Source organism: Battus philenor, unplaced genomic scaffold (assembly GCF_028537555.1).
Source record: "Battus philenor isolate CCGP_79_NKW_IND1 unplaced genomic scaffold, ilBatPhil1.0.hap1 SCAF_22, whole genome shotgun sequence".
Classification (NCBI taxonomy): Eukaryota; Metazoa; Arthropoda; class Insecta; order Lepidoptera; family Papilionidae; genus Battus; species Battus philenor.
The window spans coordinates 696,709-722,950 of record NW_027181685.1 but is presented as its reverse complement, the minus strand read 5'-3'; the positions used below and the strand labels follow the sequence as shown (position 1 = coordinate 722,950).

The 26,242-nt window shown below is 33.5% G+C and overlaps 3 protein-coding genes across 4 annotated transcripts in view; 2 read left to right on the top strand and 1 right to left on the bottom strand.

The window, feature by feature from the left end:
* The window catches only part of crm (cramped chromatin regulator), a 120,717-nt gene extending 116,176 nt beyond the window's left edge, over nucleotides 1-4,541 (top strand). Inside the window, exons 17-20 of the mRNA XM_068766794.1 lie at nucleotides 633-751; nucleotides 1,886-2,023; nucleotides 3,503-3,657; nucleotides 4,287-4,541. Of these exons, the coding sequence (XP_068622895.1) occupies nucleotides 633-751; nucleotides 1,886-2,023; nucleotides 3,503-3,657; nucleotides 4,287-4,397 (523 nt within the window). The 3' untranslated portion in view covers nucleotides 4,398-4,541. The remainder of the gene's footprint in view (nucleotides 1-632; nucleotides 752-1,885; nucleotides 2,024-3,502; nucleotides 3,658-4,286) is intronic.
* A 3,601-nt stretch (nucleotides 4,542-8,142) lies between these two features.
* Nucleotides 8,143-18,429, top strand: Alg11 (ALG11 alpha-1,2-mannosyltransferase). Its single transcript, XM_068766926.1, has 9 exons — nucleotides 8,143-8,335; nucleotides 10,325-10,534; nucleotides 11,456-11,688; nucleotides 11,984-12,201; nucleotides 12,625-12,747; nucleotides 13,269-13,430; nucleotides 15,363-15,561; nucleotides 16,060-16,249; nucleotides 18,280-18,429. The coding sequence occupies exons 1-9, from the start codon at nucleotides 8,316-8,318 to the stop codon at nucleotides 18,371-18,373; spliced, it is 1,449 nt and encodes a 482-aa protein (XP_068623027.1). The 5' UTR covers nucleotides 8,143-8,315; the 3' UTR covers nucleotides 18,374-18,429.
* A 458-nt stretch (nucleotides 18,430-18,887) lies between these two features.
* Nucleotides 18,888-25,795, bottom strand: Ufm1 (Ubiquitin-fold modifier 1). 2 transcript variants are annotated; one of them, XM_068766917.1, is made up of 4 exons: nucleotides 25,687-25,795; nucleotides 25,545-25,601; nucleotides 22,077-22,207; nucleotides 18,888-21,261 (listed from the first exon to the last, which is right to left on the bottom strand). In XM_068766917.1, coding segments are annotated over exons 1-4 (264 nt in total). In that variant the 5' UTR covers nucleotides 25,689-25,795; the 3' UTR covers nucleotides 18,888-21,187. The 2 variants fall into 2 exon arrangements, with proteins under 2 accessions (XP_068623018.1, XP_068623017.1); XM_068766916.1 differs by lacking the exons at nucleotides 18,888-21,261; nucleotides 22,077-22,207; nucleotides 25,687-25,795 and adding an exon at nucleotides 24,097-25,418.
* Between the last annotated feature and the right edge of the window lie 447 nt (nucleotides 25,796-26,242).

Here is a 26,242-nt window from a genome sequence, read left to right as displayed (position 1 = left end):
TACGATAAGCCAATTACTTTTGGGAAAAATTAAAGAAAATAAGAAAAATTTTAAATAGACAATAAGAAAAAATGTGATAAAATGTAACTCAAAATGTGATAAAAATGTAAACGAAAAGAAATAAAGATAAAATGTAACATGTAATGAGGGAGGAATGAAAGGTCACAGAGTAAAAGGGAAAGATAGCAGAAATATGGCATGAAAGAATAGATTGAATGAATATGTGAAGAACGAAAGGAGAGAATGGAAATAATAAATAACTATGTGAAAAAATAAATTGCCCGTAAAGTCCCTGTCCCACCAAAGATAGGGGTACGAGAGGCCCCTAATAGCGGGAACCATAAAAAAAAATTACTTTTGGGAGTACAAACTAGTGCTGGTGCTAAGAAGAATCTCACACCATATTTGAATTGTGTTAGACGTACAAAATGATCAAAATTTACTTTTAAAACTTTATAGCCTATACAGTATGTGTAATAAAATCTTATTTAGGTGGAAATGTATCTCTGTTTTGGTGATTTATATACGTGACTCTTTTATATTTAATAACATCTCGTCTAGACCTGATTTTAGACATCCATATTCAGAGATACGTTTGTTAGACTTTACTAAGTGATATAAAAATGTTCCAGCCTATCATTCTTCTATGTGCTGAGTGAGTCGAATGGTCAGTTCTTCTTTCACGATGGTGACCGTCGCATCCCCATCACTCCGCTACCCGGTAAAGACACTAGTGATCGGGAGCAAGAAGGTTTGTTATTTTCTATTTTTATTCTAGATCTTTTTGTATTGTCATTATCACTGCTGCACCTTTCCTCTCCCATACATTTATAATAAGATCAAAAAGAGCATCTGATGATCTTAATGAAGCTGTATAATCACCTTGTGGATGGAAGTCCTGCGCTGCATGTCCAGTTCGACAACCTTAACATTTTCATTTATCTTATCATTGCATTATACTATATCAACTGCTAAATAAGCTTCTCACAGAGAAAGAGAAAGACCGAAGAAGATTCTTCCTTCACCGGTTGTGAGTAGAGATGCTGTACAGTTGTGCTGGAAATCTTAAATGACTACTTAACAGTATGTAATGGATTCAGGCTTTATTTTGCGGAAGTCTATCCTAAGTAAGAAAAGGACCAATATATAGCTACCTCCGACAATGCAGTAGTAGTTGTGCAATAAAATGCCACCGTTAAATCACTCAACAAGTATTTCACCCCTCCACGGGGCATCTTCAGGAGTTATGTTACACCGATTAGTGCCGAACACAGAAACTCTGTGTTTACGGTGGTAGTTGTGTAATTCGCATTGTTTGCCGCACGCGCATTTATCAGCGGGCTGGCGGGCGGTGCGAGCGGTATATATATATATATATATATATATATATGTATATATATATATATATATATATATGTATATATGTATGTATGTATGTATATATAAATATATATATATATATACGTTGTTAGCACGCTTTATGCGTTTTGTGCCGCCCTTTGGTGTTTTTTGGGTTGTTTTCTGTGCTTTTAGTAATATGTTTTGTTTTGGCCCCCATTTGAAATTTCTTCGCGTGTAATTTCAAACAAAAAAATATTTAAATTTTTTTTTCGCTTAGGAATTTCTCTAAAATGAAAGTAGCTTTACTTGGTAAGGCATATCAAAATCTGTCCAGACTTCAAAGATTATCCGGAACAAACAAATAGACAGACAAAGGTATATAATAATGTTATTTTAATATATATATATACCGTATATTTATTCATATGTTGTAAAAAGCGGTTATTTGAATATTACAAAAAGACAATCGAATTATATTAATTTATATAAATGAATTGTAAAAATTAGTTTTTTATGTAGTTAAAACATTTGGATGTTTTTTCAGAAGAAGAATTAACAGAAGAAGAAGACGTGAAGGAGTTCAAGATGGATATATCGGAAACGGAGATTTCCAAGTTGTGCCAGAAGGGTACAGAGAGTACTTCCGACAAATGCCTTAAAACTGAAAACACTGACATCGCACGTGAGCAAACTTTGTTTTTTTTTTATTAATACTCTCGTTCGAAGGCATCATCACTCGTACTGCCAGAAGTCATTGGCTTGACATATTTTGATTAAAAAAGCCATTGTCCTGTCATATTCTTATAAAAAAATTAATGTAACATATTTCTGTGATTAATTTATGTAGGTGATATATATGTTTTTTTATGACCCCCACTATTGGGGGCCTCTCGTACCCCTATTTATGGTGGGACAGGGACTTTATTTGCAATTTAATTTTTCACATGATTTTTTATTTTCTCTCTCTTCTTTCATATTTTACTTTCTCTTTCGGTCTATTATCTATCTTTCATGCTACATTTCTACTTTCTTACCCTTTTGCTCTTTTCATCTATCATTCTTTCTTTGATATGTATGTGGAAGTAGTATAAAAATTTTCTATTGATTAATTAACTATATATTCACTCCTTTATACCTTTTACGTCTAAAACCACTGTCTCTTATGTTAAATAGTTTTTATATATACACATGTTCGAACTCGTTTTCTCTGCACCACTCTGGGTTTACCGGTAGAGAATATCTATATGATAAAGCCATAGATCTTCCCCAAATTGAAGACCGGTCCAGGGCTGCCAACATCCAGTGACATCACGTGATCTTAACTATGTCATGCATTTACAGTCTTTTTTTTTTTGATGATCCCCGCTATTGGGGGCCTCTCGTACCCCTATTTATGGTGGGACAGGGACTTTATTTGCAATTTAATTTTTCACATGATTTTTTATTTTCTCTCTCTTCTTTCATATTTTACTTTCTCTTTCGATCTATTATCTATCTTTCATGCTACATTTCTACTTTCTTACCCTTTTGCTCTATTCATCTATCATTCTTTCTTTGATATATATGTGGAAGTAGTGTAAAAATTTTCTATTGATTAATTAACTATATATTCACTCCTTTATACCTTTTACGTCTAAAACCAATGTCTCTTATGTTAAATAGTTTTTATATATCATCATCTACACATGTTCGAACTCGTTTTCTCTGCACCACTCTGGGTTTTGCTGGTAGACAATATCTATATGATAAAGCCATGGACCTTCCCCAAATTGATGACCGGTCCAGGGCTGCCAACATCCAGTGACATCACGTGATCTTAACTATGTCATGCATTTACAGTATCGTGGTCGCCATTCCAATTCCTATTGGCCCTAACAGCCATCACGAGCTATGTGCCCCGTTTAAATGCCACTTCGAACATGTAATTCATCGAGCTATCCAGTCCGTGACTTTTGTTATTGCTATTTCTACTGATTATGACTTTCTCTTTTTAACTCGCAGAGAAACAGCATAGCCCTCTCTCTCTCTGTTGCTCTCTGAATAAACTGAAGCCATTATAATGGTGTTGCGTATAATATTTTTATCGCTACACGTGAACTTTTTATGCGGCTATATGACAAAAAAAACACCACGTGAATACAGGTGATGAGTGTATTTCTAGATTTTTTGCCGTCGGAATCCATGTCGCTGTCACCATCGCGACTGCTTCGCGACGCAGACGGATGGCTGGAGGGTTCCGTGCAGGACTTCTCGCTCAGCAGCTTCCTAGGACACCTGGAGGGTGATGAGACCCACGCGCCTCAGCCTGAATTACCGGTTAGATTTTATCTTTATATTTACTTACATCTTTGTCTATGACTTTGGAAATGATGCAAATATTTATCGTTTTAAAATGGTGGTCCGATTTTATCTTAACACTTGTTGAAATGACTACCTAAAAGTGCTTGTGCTGCAAGCGCAAAAGTTCAAAGATTGAATTATAGGCGGAAAGCTGCAAGATTTTCGGTGTTCTACAGACTGAATTTTGAAGAGTGTTCGTCGAGAGCTACATATATCAACTCCCTCCATGTTCCTTCTTCCATCGGACAAGACGCTCGGATTCGCGACATCCATTCATGGTGGAAATTTCTTCAACCCGTACTAAGCGCTTTTATACCACTTTTAACTAACAGCAAAGCTTTTTATGTCCCCACTTTTGGAAGAAATTTTTTCTCCCTTTTTTATTTTCTGGGACAGGGACTTATACTACTACTCCACTAGCTCAGTGACCCAAAGTGGGTCTTGGCCTCCGAAGCGAGAGACTTCCACTTTCCTCTATCTTGCGCCATCGTCTGCCATTGGTTGACATTTTTGAACAGGGACTTATGTTTACGTAAATAATTTTTCTCAATCGTCATTTAGTATATGTTTATAATTAGGAATGTTTGGTGTGTTTATTCCCACAGGTGGACTCGCAAATACAATCTCTGATGGCTGAGTCCAGTATGGACTACGTGGCCAAGTTCGCGGACCTTGCAGCTGAAGTCACAGACGAGACGGAACATCCCTGTAACTAGCAGAAGAGATTTTAAACCTTATTACGTTGGGTGTAGAATTGCAAATTGAATGTCAAACTAAGGTTACCGCTATATAAAATTGTGTTCTTTAAATTGGATAAGTTAGGTAAAGGTTCTAGAAAATATTTTGTCCTGAAAGAAATTTCGTACAAAGAGGTCATCGTATCTATATGGATGACTGACATCTTTTTAGACATGACTGACATTAAAGTATGTTAAAGTTTATATTCGAAAATTGTATAATTGAACATTTCTTATCTAAGATCAGATTTATCACCGTCAGTCACGCGTGACTAAAACCCATTGCCATCTCTTTCTCGCCAATCGTAATTGACATCTTTCTTATATCTCACTTTGATCTTACATACACATTGTCATGTTGATGACAGTGATATTGTATTGGTTCCGTTATAGTTCCTCATAGGTAATTGACACAGGAGAAATATGTAATTTTACATATTTTTATCGATGACTGACACTTGTCTTTCGTGTCAGTCATCGGTTGCCTGCATTGTTTTTATATTATTTGTCAGCAAAGCAAAGTAAGTTTTTGTGCTAGTTTTAGATGTCTGACTAAAACCGGGCTCAGCCAGCCTAGTTTTTAGGTTCTGTCAGTCATCGGTGACTGACATAGCTGTAGCTATTTGGATCTTATGTATTGTCGGCGATTGAAAAATTGATTGGTTTTATCAGTTATCGATGACAGGCATTAATAGTGTTAAGATATTTAAAGTTATGAGTGACTGACACCTGATTTAATGTTTAAACGCTTATTTAGAGTTGTCCATATGACTGATCCTAATAAAATTAAGAATTTCATAAATAATTCAATAGAATTTATAAAATTTAATGAAATTGTTCAACTTGCCTGTATATTGGTTCTTCTCTCTTCTTTCTTCTCTCTTGTCAGAGTAATCGTGGTCATGTCCTAGTTGGTGCTCTAGCTGCTCTGGTTAAGCGTCGCCATGTAACTCGATGTATGATGAGAGTAAGATCATTTACTGTCCTACCAAAGACAGTTTTGATGATGTCTATCCATCTCGTTGGGAAGTTCCAGAAGGTTCCATTGAGTTCTCATTTCACCCACATGTCCAAAAAACTTGTGGATTCGTATTTGGACGGTTGACAATAACCCCTCTTTTAATGTTGAGTTTTTGAGGATGGAATCATTTGTTCTGACCATCCGTCTCGAACGCCACCAGGGCGTCAATTTTCTAGTGGTCCATAATGCTCTGGATCCAGGTCCTCGATCGTCCATGGATTTTATCGAAACCTACGACCTTGTACCGTTTCAAGTGTTTGATAGCAACACACACTTCTTCTTTTAGTGGTGTTGGCATTTTGACTATTTATTTTTGAACACAACATCGACTCTTTTGGACAAAAGTTATAAAAGCCTCTTTCTAGCATTAAAAATTTTTAAAAATTTATGTGATGACATATATTTACATTTTTTTATGAATGATCCTCTGTGTAGAACATTTACAAATGGCGGTTTGACATTTGGTCATTTTCTTTTGAACATATTTTTCTTTGCAATCCATCTTTTATTCTTCAAATAATATGTTTACTAACCAGCTCTATTTTAGTGTTATGTATCTATGATATATATAAAAGTTTTTTAATAATTAATTTTTTTAATTAAGCACATTGTTAAGATAATATATTAAATATTGTATGTGGAAAATGAAATTGTGTTTTATAACTTTATTATTAATTATGGAATTGGCTAATATTACTTTTATTTTTTTAATTTAATTTATATAACCAGTAAGCACAACATGCAAAAATATGAAATTGTTCTATGGTTAAAGACTTCTTAAGAAACAAGATAACTGAAAAAATACATTGTTTCAGCCCCACAATGTCCACTGTTGGATATAGGCCTCCTTCATAGATTTCCAATAGGATACTAGCGGCCATCTTTTCTGCATGCTATAAGATGCTGCTATGAATTCAAGGTGCAAGTATCAAAAACTATCAATCCATCACAATCATTTATGTATTGTTTTAAAATGAAATGCTTGAGAAATATATCTAGATTTACAATGTTTATTGTATACTAATAATTATTTTACTAGAAACACATTGGTAATGTCAATTTAATATAATAACATTTTTTGTAAATGTCTTGATTAAATTTTAATTTAAAAACAGCTGTTTTATTTTCTTACTACATTGTAATTGTGCAACCCATGTATACATACATACACATGTATATATATATATATATATATATATATATATATATATATATATACATGTATATGTATATAGAAATAAAGTTATCTTAATGGTTATTTGTTGACTTTTTTAATCCTTTATAGACGAAGTTGTAGACATCTGTCTCGCGTGATCTTATGCGATAACGAGGCCTAAGATGGTACATGCTTGCCCAGAAGACACCACTCTTTAACTTGAAGACTCCCTAATTTATAATACATTGGGAGTTTAACAATAAATACAATCAACATCACTCAATGTTTCCAACTAACGACTGGAAACATCGCTGTGGCCACGCTGAGGACAAAGGCTTGGGCGGAAAGGATTTGTACCAGTCTGCTCGTTCTATTCCTCGTGTCCACTCCTCTCGTGCTTTTCTACTTCCCCAAGAAATGGCAGAAAGCAGTATTCGTAGCGTTGCAGAAATCAGACAACGACTACAGGTCAATCGGACTCTTGTCCATCACCGGCTGGAGAAGATGATGGTCCAAGGGATCCGGTGGTCTGCCGCAGAAGAGTACCGAAGACTCTCTGTGTGACCTGAACCAGAAACTATAAACTCAGCTGATGGATAGGGAGATTGCGGTACTGGTATCATTAAATGTAGAGGGAGCCTCCGATAAAACCTGGTGGCCAGCTATAGGGTGCAGATTGGTAAAAACTCGCTGCACTGCGAATTCGCGGTAAATGGTTGACAACTATTTTAGCGATCGGAAGGTATCCCTGCGGTACTCGGGGGTAGAATCAGCCAGAGCAACTACCAATAAACCTTATAAATCCTCGTACACCCAGAAGGAGATGACAATTACAATGGCATTATGATCAAAAATATAAAATTCCTGCGTCTACAACATGATAGGGGGAACAGGTGGTCCCCAAAAAGGGAGGTCATTTTAAGAAACGCATAGTCAGTGACACAATCTATAAGTCCTTTTGACAGACTACTCTATTGATATTCGGACTCAGGAATCCGGTAGTATTGCATGTTATGTAATGGCCTGAACAGAGCCTTCGGAGAGAGACCTTGACCTAGGTTACATAAATAAGTTTCAGGCTAAGTAGCATCCGTCTCCGTCTCTACTTGCTAATTCAATATAGCAACAGTGTAAATCAAGACAGAAAAAAATTATAAAAGTCATAGATCCGTCCTAATATATATCATAGTTTTTATTTCATTGTTGAATTTAATGAATAGTATTGTAAGAAAAATCAATTTATGTTTAGACGTTTATAAATAATCATGTTAATATAATGAAATTTAACACGGTATCACTTTACTATTTATTTTAAAATTAAATATTAACAAATAATGTAATAATAAAAATTATTCAACTTATTACAACTTCAATTATAAGCAATAATTTAACATTAAATTAACAATAAAACTATCTTGTTAAATATTATTAATATAGAAATCTAAATTTAAATCAAAATTAAAAAAATTGTGTAAATTAAAAGATAGTATTATCTGTGGTATGTGTAACGTAATTTAGTCGTCATCTGAGTATAGTCTACGGTTACTTATATGATATCTTTTAACGCCGGTGTTTACGTGGGGTGAATAATTTAATAACTTAAATATGTTTTAAAACGAAGCGAAAATTATGAATTATGTGAACAGTTAATTCCTCATATACGTACTCCTTGTATCTACCTTCTCCCTATTACAACAAGAAGAAATAATCAGATTGCAAAATGTTATTAATATATTTCTGGTAAGTTTGAATAAATGAATTAAACAATTATATATTTTCTATTTTTATTTAAGTCAACTAACTTCCAATGCACAGATATCTGTAATGTTATTTCGTAATAGCTCTATGGAGTACATTAAATTTAGGAACTATGTTGTCCTAAGGTACAGGCATGGGATCAGCAAAGTTCACATTCATTGGCCAAACATAAGAAATACAAAATTTAAATTAATTCGGAGTAATTTAGACCTTAATTTGTTAATATATTTATGGATATAATTTGATTTTCAACTCATTTATCTGTTATCTTATCCAATTATATTTGATGTATACGAGTTTTCCTAAACTATACCTAAAATAAAATATGTCATAAAAATAATATAGTTGAATGTTGTAAAAAATTGACATGGGGCTCATACGCCCTCTTTATCATCGCCTCGCTCCAGATTTTACCAAATCATATCATATGATAAGCACGATATTAAATTTCACCATTTTGTGATAAAAACATTTGCTGTTTTTTAAAAAGGTTTTATATATAATGAATATATACATAATAAAGCCCACATAAGCTTATTTGTAGTCTTTAAGTCTGTTTGTAACCTTTATAAGCTGATGGATGGCCTAGAGCTCAATTAGATTCTTATTTTTATCTAATTAGGCTAATCTAGCAAATTAATACACTATAGATGATCTGAAATAAAAGACTACATTTATTTTTAAAACCATACCACCAGACCGAAACTGCCAGTCTGCTTGCCAAGCATGACACTTTGCTGTTTGCTCTATGATATTTTGTTATTTTTATTATGTTCTCTGTAAGGAGGTATTTTATGTCACCATAGTATTGTAGTTATTTTTCCTATAAATATCACTCAATTTTGAGTATGCCTCTGTAGATAGTGTGCATATCAAAGGCAATATATCGTCTCTATAAGGTGTAGGCCCCCTTAACCTTAATTATGTGGTCGTTACTTCAGGTCGGAGACCTACCTAAGCCACATCTACCCGTTCATGGTCACTTCTCGGCTCCAACTGGTATAGGTTGCACAAGCTATGTTCCCTGCACACTGCCATTTCAAAGAAATAATTTTTTGAGCTACGACAGTGAACTTGGTTCTTATATGAATTTACTGATTTCTGATTCAATATTGCAGCAAAAGTTTGGGCACAGCCAGTGGCGTAGCTAGGGGGTAGCGAGCGGAGCAGCCGCACCAGGCACCACAAGCAGAGGGGGCACCAAAGTTGAAAAAAATGTTTTTTGAATTTTTTTTTAATAAAAAGAATATCGAATATTTCTATTTTTGTGCTAAAAAAGTTGTTAAATAACATGAACATTAAAAAAAGTAAACGGTTACAAATTATAATATACAGTGTTTAAGCCTTTCATTCGCAAAACACTTTTTTGTTTTATACAAAAAGGGTGGGGATCATGTCCCTTTAAGAAAAAAAAATATTTTGATTTGTTTAATATTTTAAAGAAAAAAACAAAATTGAGCTTCGGATTTTTTACTATTTTATGGGCAAAAAATAAAAAATTGTACCAAAATGTGAGAAATATATAAATAAAGAATTTTGATTCTTTATTCACCAAGCCCCAATCTGCCCCAGGCCCCAAATACCATAGCTACGCCACTGGGCACAGCCCTCTCAATTGCTCTCTGGGTGACCTTGTTGGTGGCCTGTCATTAAGTGACAGTATCCTATTAAGCATATAAACTACATAAATACTTAAAGCTATGTACATACTATAGAAAGATTTTTTGTAATTTTATTAGTATGAAAACCATCATCATCATCAACATCAATCATAGGAAATCCACTGCTAAACATAGGCCTCCCCCTTTTCCACCAAGACTGACAAGAAGCTGCATCTAATTTTTTCTGATAACAAGATCATTTGTTCAGCTTGTGGAATGGAAGACAAGACTCCAAAATTTTAAGGCCTCAGTGGTCAAAAGTTTTCTGCCCTATGTGGAATGGAAATTAAAAAGAAATTACTATTTTCAGCATTGTACTGTTCCTGCCTCTGCTCATCCTAGCATTTTTGTTGGTGCCGTTAGCCTATTATTTTGCATCGTGGTATATGAGAGTGAAGGAGAGAAAGTCTAAAAGGAGAGCCAAGGGTTCTCTCTATGTTGCATTCTTCCATCCTTATTGTAATGCCGGTGGGGGAGGAGAAAGAGTTCTATGGGCAGCAATCAATGCAATACTGACTCGGTAAGTATCTTTTATATATTTGATATATCTTTTACTATCTATTACCTTACGTCATTGGCCTGGTCACTTTAACCATGCTGTAACTTCAGATGGAGCATTGCCCCATGGGTGAATGGCAGGTATTGCTGCTCTCAGAGCAAAACATGGCCCCCAAAACGTTGACTGCGAGTATGGTATGAATTAGGGTAGCTATATACCCTATTACTATTTCCCAGAGGTCCCAATCCTCAGGCAGATATATTGTCCCAAGATTTTATTAGCCATTTGAATTCTAATCGCAAAATAAATTAATATAACTTATTCCAAAGCAACGAGTTTATTTGTACAGAAATATTGAAAATAGGTGTTACAGTTCAATGCTGACAAAAATCTATAAAACAGCTCCAAAGATTTTACGCCAAAGTTATTTATTATTTTTTTACAATTTTTGGCATTTTTATCTATTCATATAATCCTGATGTGGTCTTCTGTATCCTTCCTATAGGGAAATATTTAAAAAAAATACTTAAATAGCATTATAAGGTTTATTATTCAGTAACATATTTTGTAATAGATTTTATTTAGTATTGACATAAATTATTTCACAGGATTTCTCCCAGTTCAATTTGCTAATATGGTTTCACTCTCATGTTCTAACTCTCTCTCTCTCTCTATGTATGTATATATATATATATAATGTGTATATACATATATATATATATATATATATATGACATAGTATATACATCTATATACAAAAAGAAAAATTTTAATGCAAAAGTCCAATTACTTCTGACTGTACAAAGTCTACATGAATAAAAAGCAAATAATTATATATGAAGTGATCTCAATTTTGAAAATGTGTATACATTCACATCTTTAAGGCTTTATCACCCTGTGTATGTATTGATTATGTATGTATATGGTTTATTTAATACCCAGGTATCCAAATGCTACAATCTATATCTACACAGTGGAGACGGCAAGCCCAAAGGCAATATTGGACAAAGTACAAAATCAGTACAATATAAAAGTAGATGCGGAGAAATTGGAATTTATAAGGCTGAGTATGAGTTGGCTTATTGAAGCAAAGTCTTATCCGTACTGCACGTTGTTGATGCAAAGTCTTGGCTCCATGGTGATGGGAATGGAGGCTCTGATGAAGTTGAATCCAGGTAACTTCAATATATACATATCATTGTTTCAGCTGTAGAACCTTAAGCATAGGTTTCAAAGTTAGGAAATAGGCTTGGATTCAGAGTTTTTCGATTTTAACAAGAATGTACCCACCTTGTGGGTGGATGATCGCTTCGCTTGATAGTCTGATGGACTATCAAGTATCTCGCCACTCCAGGGCAGTAAGGCTTGTCTTGTCTCTTTGACTAATAACCTCAGGTTTAGCAAGCCAGTGCCATCTATTAGAGTAGTTGAGGCCTAAGCTGCCAATTTATTACAGATTTAATTTTTCAGACATCTACATAGAAACTACGGGTTTTGCCTTCACTTATCCCATCATCCGGTACCTGGCACAATGTCCGGTGATCTGCTACGTGCATTACCCCACCATCACCGCCACCATGATGAGCCGTGTTAAGCATCGCATCGTCTCCTACAATAACGCCAGCCTGGTGGCTAAAAACCCTCTCTTCACTTGGCTCAAGCTCATCTATTATAAAATATTCGGTTGGGTAAGTTTTCTCTTTGCCAAGCAGCTGGACGTGGTACTGGTACAGATGTTCACGGGGGATTCTCAGAGTACCTTCATCGGTTTAAGCTCAAGGAGAGACCTTCGTGCATTTGGTCACCGGCTGCTCCGTATTCGAAGCAAAGAACGGAACTGGAAATGGAGGTAGGAGAGAAAATTGAGGATGGAAATATCGCCTCCTGGATGGGCAACGAAAAGAGTACTACTGTAGTGAAATAATTAAAAAAAAGTAATAAATAAAAATAAAACAAAATATCGTCCTCTTCCTGGCGCTATGCTCAGGACTGGACAGTCCTCTGTGCAGAGTGTAACAACTAATGTAAATAGAAATTCTTATAAAGACTATGACTGGTTAAGATCCCTACCACCAGGAGCAGATTAAAATGGTTTAAATATCACCTTTCAGGCGTATGGTTTTGCGGGACGCTGTGCGGACGTGGTGATGGTGAATGGTACTTGGACGGAGGAGCACATCATAGACGTATGGGGACCTCGTCGTCAGCCACGCCGCGTCTACCCACCTTGCGAGGTGAGTAATTTGTACAGGTACCTTAGGTCTGCAGAACCAAATACCAATACAAAGATATGTTATGGGCAATACAAATTTTGGTGTAAGTGAACCATGGCAAAGGGATACGATGCTAACTTCAACAATTGGAGACCAGAGATATTGACTCCAGTTGGAGAATATTAAGAACATTATAGAATTCTGATACCAACAAATATTCTTAAAATTCAAATCCAACTGTCAAATACTCAAAACTTAAATAGTCGTTGAATATTTCTGAATTAATTATTTAACACATTCTATGTACAACAGTGAACTTAATGCTGAAGGCATTCTCTACCAAGACAACCGTTTAGGTGGTGCAGAGATAAATTAATGAAGGTATATGAAAAAAGATATAAGTAACAAAAAAATAATTAAAATCAAATTGAGAAGGAAAACAATCTCTGTTTAAAAAAAAATTAAAAAATGTATTTAGAGCTATGACTTATTAAAAAGTGACTAAAAAAAAGAGAGAAATTTTTTAATTAATCATATTTCAGGTTTCAGAACTGAAGAAACTGAGATCGCTGGTGAAAGAATCAGATCCTATCAGGATCCTATCCGTTGGTCAATTCCGACCGGAGAAGGACTACCCACTGATGCTGCAGGTCATGTATGAGCTGAGGCATTTACTCATGAAGAATGAGATGCTTTGGAATAAGGTGAGTGGAAATGGAAGTGGATTAATAATCTTATTGTTTCAGATATATATGTTATATGAGAAAAATGGTAATAATGAACCCAAAGTGGGAACTCAACTATGTACTGCAGTATAGTTCATACTATACTATCAGGACGGCATAGTATCAGTGTAATGCAGATCTCTGTAGCGACCTCAAACTTCCAACGGAGTCGACTCCTTCTTACCTAAACCCTCTCACAGCGAGTGCTTTTCCCTACTCCCCCTTACCTCAGCAAAGGCAAAGAGACGTCCCAAAGTCGTACTCCTCACGGCCATGATAAGGTTCCGACACTGCACCTGTGATACTTCACATAGGACATCACGTCATTCACAACAGAACAAAATACTACTCACCACCACACCACAACACTCGTTCTTATGGGGCGTACCAAAAGTTGGATCCGGATCCATCCTCGCCTGTGGTCCACGCTGCCATCCCAAGCTGTGTACACAATATCAACACTACACAGCTCTACTCGGGTAGAGCGGTTTACTTGAGAACGTCATTGTACAACTGAAATACGTCTGTCCAGCTTCTGTTTTAAATTTAAGTTCACAGACCCTTCCGCTCCGATGAAACTGTACAAGCCCCCGAGCTAACAGCATCAACTTCAACCGAAATCAAGCAAATACATCCTGGCTTAGAACCTGAGGATAGCGATATGGAGTAGTGATGAGTTAGTGGTTCCATGAAGCGTAATCTTAAAAACTGGACATTGTTAGAGTGTTGTGAACAAACAAAATACACCGATGGTTAAAAGAAAAATTGTTAACTTACTAGTTGATAATTGCTGACAATTTATACATCAATACCTCGCTTTGTGTAGTTTCGTTTTGCATTTTTTTCGAAGTTGCGTCGCTGCTTAATTAGTACTAATTTTCACTGTGCGTCGTTAGATTTTATAGGTTGCGTTGTTTTGGGTTCGAGTCTTTAATTTTTTTTTTTGCAATTTTCTTTTTTTTCTAAAAGATGGCAACACTTGTTTCTAATAGCGCCATGCCATCAAAACTCGGGGATTCCCTTTCTAACTAAAAATCAACGCAATTTTAATACAGTTTTATTTTCACTTTGTTCTGCTAATTTTAGAGTTGTTTTTCAATTACGTAGTGTTGTCCTTTTTTTTTAAAAAAAATTTTTACTTGTTGTTTCTAGATACAAAAAAGGTAAATATTATTCTAATTTATTTATTGGCAGTGTTATATTATTTATGTTTTATAAATGCTTACTTTGTTCAATTTTTTTTTTAAAAAGTAGTATTTTCGTGAGCCTGAAATCTGTCTTCGATGGTTTGCTTTAGAAAATCTTAATTCACTTTGCGGCGTTTCAATTTGCGTCGTTTTTTTTTTTTGGAACGTAACCACGACGCAAAGTGAGGTATTGGTGTAGTATGAGGCTTAGTAACAATAAAAAAAAGATTAAGTGTAAAAACAAATGCAAGGATGTTAATGTCTGTGGAATATAGTTAAAAAAAGGAGCCTAATCAATACTACAGTGATGATTTTATTATGATGATGATGATAATTATATTATCACTTTATGTTGAACTTAACAATCACACAGTCTAGCTTCATTGTTCGGAAACATCTTTCTTAAAATACACTGTTGATATTTTACCAATATTGGGATAGATGGTGTATTGTCTTTATTCCCATTATATCTGATGCCGTATGAGGATGATCTGACTAAGGAGGAATCATACTCCCCTATATCTCTCTCCAACCGATTTGATGAAGCCTTGTAGTCCAGCCATTGTGGTGATCAATGGGGGAAGCCCTAAGGCTTGAAGATGATAAGGCAAGATGCTTTCAACCAGTCCTGTTGAAAATCTACAGGGGAGTACGATGACCAACAGTGGACATGTCACTGGTGTCAAAGAATTGTTAAGAATGATGTTTTTTAATATTTTTCCAGATCAAATTAGTGCTAGCTGGCTCGTGCCGAAACAAAGAAGATGAGGAATTGGTGCAGAACCTCAAGGACTTGGCGAAGCATTTGTCCATTGAGGACAATGTCCAGTTTGTGGTGAATGCATCCTATTCGAAACTCCTCCAGCTGTACCAGACGTCTACCTTGGCGATTCATGCTATGTGGAACGAGCATTTTGGAATCAGTAAGAATCATATTTTTATTATGTAAATTAATTATAAATGTGGTCCGATCAGAAATGACATCTGGAGGTGAGCAAAGGTAAAAAATACCTCAGCAAATTAAGTTGAAGTTGCATAAACTATGCGAAGCATAGTGTGGATCACATGCCCACAAAGGGGACATACAACTTTGTTGTGGTCTCTGAAGACCTTGAACGCAGGCTGCTAACCAGACCTATTGGGAATCTATAGAAGGCTTGAGGACCTCTTACAGCTATTATATCATATGTTCTGTAATTTGTACAGTGTAACATTAAGTTATTATATATTTGTTGTAAATCTATTTCGAATTTTTTTTTTAGTTTTAATTTGATGTCAAATTTATTACAGCTACAGGTGTTTTATTCTCTGTGGTCTATAAGAAAAATAGTGTTCTTTCTGCTTTAGATACCTAATATCTTAATAAAAATAAATTACCAAATGGGGGTAAACTTGTTCTAGATTCATATTTCTTTTTCCAGGCATAGTGGAATGCATGGCTGCAGGATTGATTACAGTAGCCCACCGTTCCGGTGGCCCACTGATGGACATAATACAGCCATCAACGTTGAGGGGATTCCTAGCTGCTGAGGCAGAGGAGTACGCGCGCACTATACTTAAAATCATAGAACTACCGACAGATGTTAAAAAGAAGATTATAGAAACTGCTAGGTATGTTCTATCTATATATGTTAGACTACGGGTGATGGTTCTGAAATAAGTTACATCGTTCGAAAGACTGCGCGCAGATTTCGAATGCCGGATGGGCAAACAGATAGGGGAAAGGAATATCTCGGCCATCATGCAAGACGAAGGGGAGAGAGAATACTTCCTCAGCTACTGCAGGAAGGTGGTAATAAATGCAATAGGTAAAAATAAAACGAACACTAAAATATAGAAATAAAAGGAATATAGTAGTACCAAAATAGTGCAATAAATAGTATAATATAAGATGATAATTACAAAGAAAATACGTGTTAAATATTTGAACAATAAATGTAATGTTGCAAAATAAAATAGTAAGGAAACCTAGAATGTAGTGGTTGAGGATGGATGTATGGCTAATAAAATGAAAGAGAAAGACTGGGAAAATTGTAGAATGAAAGAAACAGTGCGACAGATAAGATGATATATGAAAGAGAAGAATGATAATAATAAAAAATATGAATAAATTATTAGAAATAAAAAGTCCCTGTCCCACACGAGATAGGGGAACGAGAGGTCCCCAACAGCGGGGACCATTTAAAAAAAAAGAAGTAAGTTACATTAATATATTTTTTACATTGAAATGCGACAGGCCAATAACTTCTATCAGTACAATCTGCAAGGACAGATAGTACAGAAAAATTTAAATTTATATGTAGTAATACGAATTTTAACAATATTATCAAAAGGTTGTTTAGGATTTCTGAAAGCATTAGTTTGCGTGATCCACCCAAGAATTTTGCTAAATTTGTTTGAATTGCTTGACAAGCCATCACAGCGAATGAGTGGGCGTGGCAGTGGTCTATCTCCCTCGCTCATATATAGCGCTCGCTCGTACAATATCGCCTAGATACCCTTACCGTAGGTTCATTTCGTTTCGGTTCGGTGGGTTTTGTTTTACACCTCTAACCAATAATCCTGTTTAACAAATTTTTGATCGTTCCAATTTATAAGTTCACCCGGTTCGATTCATAGCTTAAATTTGTTTATAGTAACTTGACTCCTTCGAGAACTTTGGTATGTTACTAATTTTAAGTTATTAGGTGCTCATATAGCTGAAGGGAACAAGAACCTGAGCTTTATTAAATTTACTGAAATTTTTATACACAGGCTGAAAGAGTATTGATTTAAAAATATTTAAGCGGTGAATGTATAGTTTGTTTGCTGTTAATGGTACCTATCCAAAAATCAATAGCAAATTTTCAGCTACTTTTATACACAACCAACAATAGGTGCCGTTAGGGCCGCCGGCTACCTCACAATTTTTCATCTGTACATCTAAGAAATATTATTTTTCCCCTCCATGGGGCATCTTCAGGAGTTATGTTACACTGATTAGTGCCAAACATAGACTTTATCTCTAAATAATGGTCCTTTTCTTACTTACAAAATTGAGAATAGCGAGTATTTAAATTACCTTTGTTATTTCGGCGCCGTGAAAAACATCTTTTTCCATACACATAAAATATATTCTATTTTTCTCTTCTATTCTAGAACCATATAAAAAGTATTAGTAAATTAAAATGATGATTATAATTGGTAAAATCTGTCATATTTTGTCACTACCTAGCGAAACATAGTTCAATTTGTATAATAGTTAAATATAAACCAATATTAATTTCGAAATAAACTCAAATTTTTTTTAATGGCCCCCGCTATTGGGGGCCTCTCGTACCCCCTATCTTTTGTGGGACAGGGACTTTTTGGGCAAATTTATTTAATTTTTCACAGAAAATTTTATTATTTTCTTTCTCTTCTTTCATACTTCACATTGTTTTTCGGTCCATTCTTTCATTCCACAATTCTACTGTCTTTCCCTTTTGCTCTGTATCACCTTTCATTCATTCCTCATTTCTTTTTACATTTTCTTAAATTACATTGTTATTTTATATCACAGTATTGTATATTATTTTGCTTTTATTTTGTCTTTATTATCTATTTATTTGCAATATTTACTTTTTATTTCTTAATATAGCAACTCAAATTTATTATTCCAGAGACTCAGTGGACCGTTTCTCTGCGGCAGAGTTCGAGAAGTCATTCCTTGATGCAGTGGACCCTCAATTCGCGGGTCTGACTGGCGCTTGTTAATGATTAGTGTTTTATTTATTAATTTTAAGTGTAATGAAGCTGAGTACATGTTTTAAAAAAAAATAAAGTATTTTATTTTATCATCATAGGAACAGTTGGGAGCGGCTTGCATCCAGTATCTTAAGTAGTCCAACTTATAAGTGAACTTCCTTCGCTAAGTTTGCTATTCTTCTCGACTCCAGAACCTTAAAGCCACAGTCGATAATACCACTTCGAAGGAAAATTCGCAATTGCTCAATTCATATTTAATCTGTGTAATATAGCCAACTATTGGTAGCGCTTGTTCCAGGTCTTGGTGTTCTTCTGCAGCTTTTGCTTAAGTTACATTATGTACTCCGTATTGGATATCCAACAAACTAAAATTAAAAAAAGAAGTTCACACCATAGAGTAAGACTGTACATGTTATATACATATATATATATATATATATATATATATATATATATATATATAACATGTATATAAGTATTGATATTTTACATATCAATATTTTATTTAATTAAAAGAAACAAATCCGAGAGTATGAAATTTAATTTACAAAATAAAATTTTAATATATTTTTGAAATTTTAACACATACGTTTCATAAATCAACGTCAAGCCGAAATTCAAGTTACATAGTGACTAAAATCCAAAAAATAATTTAAAAACAATATATGTGACGTATTTTTAAACGGTTCCAGCTGTTTATTTACCCTGTGATATCCTTTCAAATAAGACTTTAAACCTTCAACACGTTTCTTTGCATATTTTGAAAAGTTTTAAAAAATACACACTTTTTCAATACTGCGAAGCTATAATTAGCGAGAAAAAGTTATTAAATTATAATGTGAATTACATACGTGTGTATGCGATGTGAATTTATCTATATTGGACCCTACAATTCATTTCTTTAGGAATCCTTTGTTTTTCAATGAGAACTGCAAATGGCCTGAACGGAAAGTACTACCGGGGTATACGCCCCACATGACATGGGATGTGTTAATCTAATCTTTGTTTTAATTTGTCTCTGGGTAGTAGCCCTTCAGCAATTGAATAATTTTTAATTAAAATAGTATTATCATATCTATATACTCAAATTTACTACTGAATCCAACTTTAATCATTTCAATGCAATATACATTTCACATCGTACATATAAAATGGGTAAAATATCTCCTGACGTTGATTTATGGGACATCAAGTTTGAGCACTTGTAATATAAAATAGTTTTTACACAAACCTGCGTTTAACTTCACAAACAGTTTAGCGTAAAAAAAACCTTCGATTTTAACTTAAATTAAAAAACAATTATTTGTATACACTTTCAACTACAAATCTCTTAAGAAATGCAGGCAGTTCTTACTAAAAAAAGATATACATAACAACATATATATAATTTATATATTTTAATCGTAACAGAAATATAAATATATACGTGAATTTTTCAAGTGTGTGCTTGTCAAAAAGTTTTTATATTAATAATCATACTAGTGTAAATGAATGTGGTAATTCTTGAAGTATCCACACAGATTTAAACTCAAGAGTCCCACATATCTGTGACCCAGCGGTGGGACGTGGTGCACATATTAGCAGTCCCGTATTTATTATACAGAGTAAAAGATGGAGTTGAGAAGAATTATAGAGAGCAGCAGAATTATGTCCCTTGGGAAGATGACCATAACAGTAATTAGAAATAAAAATAAATAAAACGTAATAGTGAAGAATGTAAGAGGATAAAATTCTACATAAATTTCAAAAATCGAACATGGGAATGAAATTAAAAAAAAACTAATAGTTGAAAATTTATGTTAGTCAAAATTATTGTACCGCTCATAGTTGACTCCTGGTATATACAAATGTGCGACTACCCACAATCTTTATTTCCATTTTAAGGTTTTATGAACATACTTTCATATTTTTTTATTAAAGAATTTTTGATATTTTTTCAAAAAGGGATATAACAGATCACAGAATTACTAGTGTCTTTTGGGCGAATTTAAATAAGTTTATTAAACTAAAATTCATGATACTATATACAATAAAAATGTCTTTATTTGAAATCAAATAGGCACATACATAAAAGGATTTCAATATCCAACCCTATATCCTTTGTAAATGCTGTCAAATGGATTAATAATAAATATATTAAATCAATGGAAACGTGACATTTAATTTTAAAAATCTTACTTTAAGAATAACAAATGAGCTTTGTGATTTCTTTATGAACATTGACCCGTCTATGGAACTAAGTCTTATTTTTGAGAAGCAAATCTTTATTCCCACTGCTGTGACAGTCTAGATTAAAACTTTTAAAAAACTACCAAGCAAGAGAAAATTACAATATTCTTCAAACCATTGTTGAAAACAATTAAAAACTTCAATTAAATTTATTTTTTACATATTTGTTTCTTTTTGCGTTTAGTCACCTAGGAACGTATCACCTATAATTCCCATATGCATTACCATTCCATATTAAAGATTTCTGTATTTAGTTTTTACTGCAGTTTAAATCAATTTCAACAGTCAAATGTCCTTAACATTACAATTATTAACTACATTTGTAAAGGTTCAATAAATCAAACTTAACTTAAACTTGGATTTTTAGATCAGGTTTCATTTGGAACTCCCATAGATAAGTTAAAAATAAATTCTAGATTCTTCTGATTCGCGACACAAGTTATCAATATTATCCAAGTGGTGAAAGATATGAATAAATAAATAAAAACATTGACAGATAGAATCACAGAATATAAAAGATAACACCTTGAAAAATTCACTATACGTTCATCTTAAATATAACGCAATATCATTAATGTTAAAGGAATGTGGAGTTTATGTGGAGATACTCCCGACCCTGTCCCGTGGAATAAGTCTCAGTTCGGAACCATGTTTCAGGAACACATTGCCTGAAAACAATCAGAAAAAAAACATTTACAAGCCTTCACAAATATAAAACATAAACCTTATCCAAAGTTAGGGAAAAAAACTATTTTTGTGATTATATATATATATATATATATATATTTATATATATATATATACACATACATATGTATTTTTGAGACTACGTAATACATACATATAGAGTAGTTTTAAAAAAGTGTCGGTAAAGCAAAACCACGTCTAATTAGACTTGTATTGCGCCATCTATTAGGTTCTTAGAGAAATAGTTCTATGTATTTACCATAAAGGCGCCTCTTTGAGAGTTGATCAAATTTTTAAATAAACGGACACATTGTTTATACATTTTCTTGTAATAAATTAAATCTAAAACTTAGTAGTCTATAAGCTAGAATCCAATATTTAATAAGTTCTCATATATGATGGTATGAGAAACAATATACTTTTTTGATGTTTCCGCCATTTCTCTCATCACGAGATTGAAAAAAAATGGTTAGTGGTAGGATATCGTAGATTTTGAACAATGAAAAATAGAACACGTCCATAATATTTGCGTAATTCTTATCCATCGCCTCTTTTTAAGACTCATTTTCTTTATGCCTTACCGTTACCTTTGTAAAATCTTTATAAGGGTGAATGAATACCTCATTTTCTGTCAATTAATATATGCATCATCGTATCCCAAAAATCAATGTACATATATTAATAATCTAATATTACAAAAAATCTAGGAATTGTGTGGTAATAATACATTCAAAGACCATTTCATGGGTAGATCATAGTCAAAGGTACGAATACCAGAAATTTCTGTGAACCGTACCTGCAGTCTGCTGAGGGTTGATACCGATACCGTCATCAGTGATTATGGCACTGGTCGCCGGCTCCACCCGAAACTCTTCCGCAGCGAACTTCAGCACCGCTGTAAACGGAGTGGCCTCGGGTACACTTAACCTGGAACATCAAAATAGTTTCTTTTATCAATAACATCCAGGGAAGCCACTGCCTTCACACTGCTACACCCATTCATGTAGCTCCGAATGTCATGCCTAAGGCGTTTGGCATATTTTCTCAGATAAGAATTTTGGCAGCTGGTTTGAATCATTAGGGAGCCGTTGTTGGTAAGACTTAACCAATCTTCTGTTATCTTCTTTGCATTTATTTGGAGATGTTTTTGGATTTCAGATTTAACCGCATAAACTACCGAAATATATCTGTCACAGCTCACCCGAAAGCTAAAGACAGAAACTGGTTTAATTTTAACATCTATTTTATTAATTTTTTTTAAATACGCCATACATCATTTTAATTGGAAGATGTCCACAGCAAGGTTCAGGGTTTCCCCATGGATTTACAATAGAACTGTATGGCGCTTGCATCCAGAATCTTTTGATAACATAAAAAGGTAATTTGTCCACCTCAAAGGTAGACCATCCTAGGCTGCGCTTGCCAACATGGCCATCTGTTGTGTGTGCTACATTGCCTGCTTATTGTCTCTTTAATTCTACTTGAATAACTTGGTTGCTTTTATTTATCTATGGATCTCTTTATTCCCTAATTCGATCTCTAAAGTCTGAAATCTTATTAAAAATTAAATTAAAATATATATATATAATAATCACAATCTCATGATGGAACTGAATATATTTATAACAATAACATTTCTGTTATGCAAAATCAAATTGGAAGATACTACACACCAAACTCTTTTTACATGATTTTGAAATATATTATGCCAAGAAGTATAAATAGATCTTTTTTTTCGAAATTTTTGTTCCCACTGAATAAAAAAATATTTATTAAAAAATTAGCAGATCCTTCCATTCTGTGAAATCATCTCGAATGTAGCTGTTGTGTGTGCTACATTGCCTGCTCATTGTCACTTTAATTCTACTAAAATAATTCGGTTGCTTTTATTTATCTATGGATCTCTTTATTCCCTAATTTGATCTCTAAAGTCTGAAATCTGAAGGAAATGACTAAGTTTCAGAGCGATAAGTAATCACTTGTAATTCCTTCATAACATTCAGCTGAACACGGTTTTTATCCAGATGTTCATAGAGCAAGGACTCTTTAGTACCTTCATAGATTTAAGCTCAAGGAGATCTATTGTGCACCCGTGACCCAGGAACAGACCAGCTTGCTGTGAATCTAATCACCGGCTATTCCGTATTTGGCGCGGAAAAGTGGATTCGCTATGCAAGGAGTCATTGCCTACCTAGTGAACAATAAGTCAAGTCACCAGAGCTTCCTAAATTACTGCAGGAAGGTAATAAGAAGATAAGAGCCAAAAAATCAATGGTATAATTAAAATTATTTAATTAAATAAAATATACATAATTTCAAAAGGCGTCTAATAATAAACTGTGATATAAATATTAAAGAAACAAAATAATATTCATATTAGGCTAAGGCAAATAAATGTAAAAAACTAAAAAAAATAAAAGAAAATGTAATTGTAGGATCCTACTAAGGTAAGAAAGGAATGTAAGATATTGTAAAGAGAAACTAATGGAAGATATTAAGATAGATGAGGAGAAAGATAATTATTAATTGTACAAGTAGTCCCTTCTTTACCGTAGTAGGAGTGGATAAGAGGATCCCAAAGAAAGAGATCACATAAAAAAAATTCATCTATAACACACATTTGTAAACCTTTGTCTATTGAACATTTTAAATACCATAGACTTATTCATTTATTTTACCAATTGGCAAATGAATACAGGAAAAAACATGCTACATATATTCGTAGAGGTCCAAGTAAAAGTCAATATTAAATTTATTAATTAATTAATTATTATATATATATATATATATATAATAATCACAATCTCATGATGGAATTGAATATATTTATAAGAATAACATTTCTGTTGTGCAAAATCAAATTGGAGATACTACACACTAAACTCCTTTTACATGATTTTGAAATATAATACCAAGAAATGTAAATAGACCTTTTTTTTCGATTTTTTGTACCCGCTGAATTAAAAAAATATTTATAAAAAAATTTACAGATACTTCTATTCCGTGAAATCATCTTGGATGTAGCTGTAAAAGCACTCTGGGCTGCATTACCTTCTTCCATAACAATATTAGACGGTACATTAAATTTCATCTATGAAATACAACTAAAATTTAAAAAAAGAGTAGTGTCCTTGTAACTTCAACCTATCAGTAAATTCACTGTAAAATATTATTCCAGAATGTCCTTTCTGATTCATTCTGCATCACTAGCTCTAGAAACTCAATTTTAATATCTTCATTCTTGCAAATTTTCCGTACAATTGTCTTTAATTCTGAATAAGTTAAATCAATGTAAAAATATTCCGCAGACATGTTCTCTTTCAATAATCTTCCACAATCAAGCAGCGCTTTTGCCAACAATTTAAATATTTTATTATGTTCATTGCACAGATTTATTAACGAATTCTCCGGTAACATATAAAGATGTCTATAAATGCTTCGATATTTTATATCCTTAGATGCCATGGCTTCTGTGAATGTTTCCACTATGATATTAATAACAACAGCAAATTCTATATCCTTATTCAACATACATAATAATAGTAATTCTATATCTTCATCACTTTTACTCAACATTTCCCTTATTAATGGTTTACAGTCATTACAATTGTTAATCTCAGAGAGAAACAATATGCTTTTAAATTTCAAAATCATATCTTTATTAAATTCAGTGGACATGTGTTTCAAAAGTGTAGTTTTAGATGCTGATTCTAGAAAGAAATCACTCAAGCACTCCTCTAGTTTCGTCTCAGAGAACATTTCAATGAATATCTTAAACCCTTCGTCCAGTTGACTGGTTTTACATGATGAGTTTATAAGTTTCTTTAGTATATATTTTGGTGGATCATGTAAGCATGTTTTGAGAAGTACATTTGAAATGCTACTGTCACTGTTTAATGTTGACAAAAAATCGCTTATAGTAGATCTCTGCTGAAGCTTATCCAGACATTTTACGACATGCTGTGACATTATAAACGCATTTTTCAACTCATTATTCGATGTATCATTATTGGGCCAGTCTTTCAGCTGACATATTTCAAGAAAATCATGGAAAAAGTTTAAAAACTGTTTCACGACAGCTGTTTCCATTGGCTAAATAGACGGTGTAACTTCAACGTAGCATCTTCAGTGTCAGCATCTGTTAACAAAGATGGTTCTGCTTTAAAAGCATTGATTGAATTTCTATGTAAGATTTTTATTAAACCAACTACGTTGATGTTACCTCAACTATTTGACACTGCATAACAAATATTTAAAAACTTACACTTTAAAAGGAAGTTTGGGGTCCGACGTCAATGTAATCTTGAACGTGACTTTCGACCTGAAAATTCGAATTTTATGTATAAAATATATATATATAGATTATTAACTCTATAATAAAGTTTGATTTTTTAACTTTTACTTACATTTTTTTCACTATTTACTTGATAAAATATATTAAAATACGTATTTTACGAATTAAAATAATTGTGACGTGACACACGTTTTTGACAATTATGTCAACGTAACAGATACAATTCTACTACATTCACCACACAGCTGGAATTGTACTTTTACGTTACTTTTTAGGCAACTGAGATATACAGATGTGGGTATCAACAATTATTTTGAACGAAATTAATATGTTCACATTCTTTTTAAAATTGTGCAAGTATCTCATAAAAAATATTTACACTACTTCCTTTCTTAGGTATTTAGAATTAATGTATCATTATTGTTGCAAGTCCTAGAATTAAAAATAATATTCAACATTAAAGCGAGAAAATGAATTCGCACCATGAAAACGACTTATGCGTGTAAAGTCTAAACTTGATAAACTTTTACTTAAAAAATTAGTACACAGGTTGATTGGAATTAAGCGTAAAGGCTTTAAAAGGCTTGATGTCGTGTAGTTCATTTGCTGTCGATTAATGGTTTTATTCCTAGAGGCAATGAAGAGGGCTATGCTACGAGCTTCGTTGC